The following is a 5,000-nucleotide window of genomic DNA, read 5'->3' as shown; positions in this document are numbered from 1 at the left end:
CTGTCTGCACGGATAATGTCACCGATCTGTCCAATAAAGAATCACAGAGTGGGGAGGCCACTGAACTGGCCAGTGCAGTTGAGTCGTTCATCTGTCAATCAACCATAATCCCAGCAGATGGGCGGGGCTTCAGGACAGCACTCTCGTCCCAGTCCATCAGCCTTGCCGACATCTTTTTAGGTGAGTAAAGTGTGATTTAATAAAATAATATATCAACAGAGTGAATTGAATATCACTAAAGATTAGGCAACAACACTTTACTGGGATATCAGACCATCTGTAGATAGTCTATAGAAGACCATCCAAGTATAGTGTGGGCAAAGATGGTTGTAGCTATCTTATAATGTTGTAATAACAACTGCTGTGGTAACATTCAACTCAGCCGCAGGATGTTTTATGTAAATCCATAAAACACAAATCCAGGATAATTCAGGCAGAAATTGGAGCGGATCGCTCTTTGGTCTGTAGTCTGTGGAGACGGTGGAACCGGGAGCCTGCGAAGTGTTTGCCATCTTCTCACTTTACACAGAGACATTAGCAACTCTCCAAACTGGGAGACTAATCTCCTCTCTGTGCGAGTCCTCCACCTTGCTGGATTTCGCCCATGGCATACGATGTGCTACACAACAGCCGCGGCGGCAATGGTATGGAGCCGCTCCTCAGCAACCACGCTCGGCTCCTTCACTCTTCGTCTCTGTATGAGTCATCACCTATCCTCCTCCTCCTCCTCCCCTACTCGCTCGCTCCTCTCTTCTCTCCTTTCCTCCCTCTTCCTTCCCCCTTTCCCTTGCAGTAAGCCCCATCGGGGAGAGGGGGGTGGATGGGGTAAACGAGTTGCTCAGAGGCATTTCCATGCAAGCCGATGGAGCTTTTTTGTGTGTATGTATTTGAGTGTGTGCGTGCGTGCGTGCGTGCGTGTGAGTGAGTACACGTGCATGCCTTGTGTGCCACTTCAAGCCTCCTAATTTCATTTTCTGACTTCAGATTCACACAATCTGAATCGTAAATAAAAACTGCAGGCTTCAAGTTGCCCCCAGGAGTCATTTCGTGTCAGGCGAGAGAGGCTTTCATTAAGCAAAAGAGAAACATCTCAAACGATGCACCACTTCCTGCGTCATGAACGCATAGCAGCTAGCACCACGTGAGACACCCCACCATCGTCGTTGGAGGGTTATGCAGAATAATCGTCGGCGCTGCTTTTTTTCCCGGAGAGACTCCACACTCTCATAACTTTGACAGTGCTTTAGATTCAAGGTCCAGACATCTAAATCCCCGCTCCGTTGAACTGCAGGAGTGCCTCAGATTCAAATTTGAGAAAAAGGTTTGAAAAAGGTTAGACGTCTCCTTCTTTTTTTTTTTGAGCTTACCTTCCCTGAAGTAAGCCTCAACTCAGCAGATTGGGTGTGTACACTTGAGGGGTTATCTGAAGCTATGCCTGCTGCAGGCCTGTCTTAGGGTAAGGGTGGGGGAGGTGGGGAGGCAGTGATTTGGTGACATATTTGATAGAGTACATGTTATGTAACCACAGAAGTTTCAGTAGAATCAGCACAGCGAGGATCACAGGCCAAAGGCACATTTTCCTTAGAAGTAATGGCTTGCGTAGAAGATTAAACTCAAATGTGTAATCAAATGATTCAGTATCAGCTATTTTCCTAATGTTGGGCTACGGGTCGCACTCGCTCTGAAATTGCTAGCAAGGTAAAAATGCAAAGAAAGCCAGATTTAACTTCTGAGAAGTGGAATTTTCTCTCAGTTTTTACATAAAATTTGTGGTCACTTGTACCTTTGAACAGTCTCATCATGTCTGAGTGGTTCTTGAAGATGAGGTCTCCATGGAAACATACATTTGTATAGTTGATGAACTTAAGAGAAGATTTCATGCAGGACTACTAAGAAAATCATATCGGTCTTTAACAATTTGGCTTCCCACTGTTATACTTAATGAAAAGTATTATCATATCTAGTGCATACTTAGAAAATATCATCACACTTTCTTTGATGTAATGGATATTCAAATGTAATGGATATTTGACACTAGCAGAGCCGATGGTTAGGTGTTTTTGCTTTGTAAAAAATGCTGTCCTTTATATGTAGCCTTCGTTTCCAACATTTTTTTTTCCAGTTAATATGGTAATCAGCTGCCATGTCCAATATGTCTGTCACCAAATATCCCTGTCATATACATGTACTTACTGATTGCCTTTTTCTTGTGCCTGTGTGTGTTTGTTTGTGTATGTGCCTCTCTGTGTGTGTGCGTGTGTGTGTCTGTGTGTGTGTGTGTGTGTGTGTGTGTGTGTGTGTGTGTTTCCCTCTGTAGGAGCTTCCGTGGAGAGCACACTTGATGGTGTCACTGTCAGGGCAGATTTGTTTCCGGAGACCTCAAAGAAAGTTCCAGATGTCAACTTCTTTTACCGGTATGCACAGATTCGGGCATATTTTTAGATTTTGGGGAATAATCCCCCGGGGTTCATTTCCATCCCCTTTCCAAAAATGAAATGCCCTCTTTATGAGTTTTGTTAACACAAATCTATGTAGACAGTTGTCACCTTAACTACATTAGTTCAATAAAGTTGCACATTTTGTGTTGCAGAGCTATATAGCAATAGCTGTTCTTATTCATCGATTCAAATAGAGATAAATAGACATGCAGTGAATGTGGTATTATGGTGTTGCATTAATGCTTGTTTGTGGCCAGTTCCCCCCAGTCCACTGCCTCCTGTGACAATGGGAGACATGCAGTGGTGACCCTGCGCTGTAACCCTGTGAAATCTGCCCGAGGAGAGCTATCTGTACCCAGGTAAGACACACACACACACACACACACACACACACACACACACACACACACACACACACACACACACACACACATACATATACATATATGTGCATGCACAAATGCACACGCTCACACACAAACACACACACACACATACACACACACACGCACACTCCCACATACACACACACATACACACAATTCATGAATACCCTTCAGATTTCTATTGATGATTTTTTACCTAAAGTTTAAGAACTGCCATATATTGTGAGGACATAATCACTGGGGTTCGCAGTTGATTTGCTTTGAATTGTATTATATAAAAAGAGCTTGTATTTGTAGAAAAGAAACAGCATTATGTGTTTGAACTTCATCCCAGTGGTAAACCGAACATGCCCTAACAGAAAGATAATCTAATATCTTATTTATAATTCAGAATGGCAGTGAGAATGCAAAAGGTTTACTAGATAATTTGAAATTCACACTGGAATTGCCATGCATTGCAGAAAGGTGCTATCTATAAGTGGTGATCTAACCAAAGTCAGATTAAGTATGGTTGTATGATATTTTTTGTTTGCTGTTCTTCAGTATCACAGTCATTTCTCTTTCTTCAGTAAAATGTATGATGCTGGTGCCTCCTCCAGATTTTACTTTCCTACTTCAATGGAAGGTCATTGAAATGTTGCATCATCTGGATGGTGCTTTACTAAAGACGAAGCCCTCTCACCTGCAAGGGCTCTTTAAAATTGTGTCCTATCAACAAAAAGATCCTCCACGCTGAGTGATATTGATTTGTACCAGGAAGTTCCCACTTGCCAGGCTTACTTTGAAATGGCCATACCATTTGTGACCGGTTCTAGCTGTGTTCGACTTTTTTTATGGTGTGTGAAAAATCACTAATTGGCCTCCATTTGTTCCAAGCATGCCTTGCAATGCAAATTTCTATTCATGTGGGAAATTAATTGATTATTTCAGACACATTGTTCTCTTAATGCTCCCTACCTTAGAAAAATGCCTGTCAGGCATTTCAGGCAGGCTGTTTCATCCTAATGGTCTTTTTTGTGTATTAATAGCTGTTATTGTTCCCTATACAGGCTTCCCAATTGCAGTACAAATGTTTTTGTTTCCTGAGCATATTCACTAGCTCTGATCCAGCTTTTGCTGAGCTGATTTTCTGTATTTTGGTGTTTTTTTTTTTCTCTGACCTTCTGTTTTCGTTGGCTCTTGCCTTGCAGTCAGTGCCCGGCGGGGACCTGTGACGGTTGCACCTTCAACTTCCTGTGGGAGAGTGCCAGTGCCTGCCCACGCTGCACTGAGGCGGATTACCATGAGATTGAGGGGGCATGCAAGGGTGGCGTCCAGGTACGCTATCCCCCTGTTATATTCCCTTTCTCTCAGCTGTGTCAAGGTTTCTCTGGACCATAGTGCACAGTGCTAGATTTCATTCTGGCACACGTTTAATGTAATCTAGTTAAGTGCTACATGGATGTTGTAACATGGATGTCTTGATGACAAATACTACAATGGAATACAATGGTGAATTGTGGTTAGAGAGTGGTGACGTGTGGGTAAAACAGTCAGCCCAGGTATCATACAGGCTGCACATTAAATGAAAATATATGATGCCATTTCTGCAGACTGACCAAGTTGCTTTCATGCACTGTGTTCTCTAACATATGCGCATATGCCCTTTATTTCCCTATCTGACCATTTTTAATCAATAAAGTGTCTAGTAACATTCTTGCCTTCCCCCTGGCCTCCCAGGACACGCACTACGTGTGGAATGAGCCCAGGTTGTGCACGGGGGGTGTGCTGCTGCCGGAGAAGAAGACCTGGCCCTGTGAGGCCATCGACTTCTGGCTGAAAGTGGGCGCTGGGGTGGGGGCCTTCTGCGCCGTTCTACTCATCTCCCTCACCTGCTACTTCTGGAAGAAGAACAAGAGGTGGGCCAGAGGCCTCTGTGTGTGTGTGTGTGTGTGTGTGTGTGTGTGTGTGTGTGTGTGTGTGTGTGTGTGTGTGTGTGTGAGTGTGTGTGAGTGTGTGTGTGTGTGTGTGTGTGTGTGTGTGTGTGTGTGAGTGTGAGTGTGTGTGAGTGTGTGTGTGTGTGTGTGTGTGTGTGTGTGTGAGTATGTATGTGTGTGTGTGTATGTGTGTGTAAATGTACACATTTACCTTCCTGCTGAGGTTGTAGCCAACCCCTCTATTAGCAATTCATGAGAAG

At 43.8% G+C, this 5,000-nt stretch overlaps 1 protein-coding gene across 2 annotated transcripts in view; it reads left to right on the top strand.

Moving 5' to 3' along the window:
- Nucleotides 1-5,000, top strand: part of elapor2a (endosome-lysosome associated apoptosis and autophagy regulator family member 2a) — a 30,419-nt gene that overhangs the window by 21,339 nt on the left and 4,080 nt on the right. For both annotated transcript variants that reach the window (XM_076263310.1, XM_076263304.1), the window contains exons 16-20: nucleotides 1-180; nucleotides 2,318-2,414; nucleotides 2,696-2,797; nucleotides 4,015-4,141; nucleotides 4,544-4,722. The exon at nucleotides 1-180 is cut by the window's left edge and continues 13 nt beyond it. In XM_076263310.1, coding sequence (XP_076119425.1) covers nucleotides 1-180; nucleotides 2,318-2,414; nucleotides 2,696-2,797; nucleotides 4,015-4,141; nucleotides 4,544-4,722 — 685 coding nt within the window. The remainder of the gene's footprint in view (nucleotides 181-2,317; nucleotides 2,415-2,695; nucleotides 2,798-4,014; nucleotides 4,142-4,543; nucleotides 4,723-5,000) is intronic.

Source organism: Alosa pseudoharengus, unplaced genomic scaffold (assembly GCF_046254945.1).
Source record: "Alosa pseudoharengus isolate Yale_2024_CS ecotype anadromous, Long Island Sound unplaced genomic scaffold, YU_APseudo_1.1 YU_APseudo_1.1_scf_10, whole genome shotgun sequence".
NCBI classification, from domain to species: Eukaryota; Metazoa; Chordata; class Actinopteri; order Clupeiformes; family Clupeidae; genus Alosa; species Alosa pseudoharengus.
Note: the sequence above shows the minus strand (reverse complement) of the source record. Positions and strands in the feature narration are given on the sequence as shown.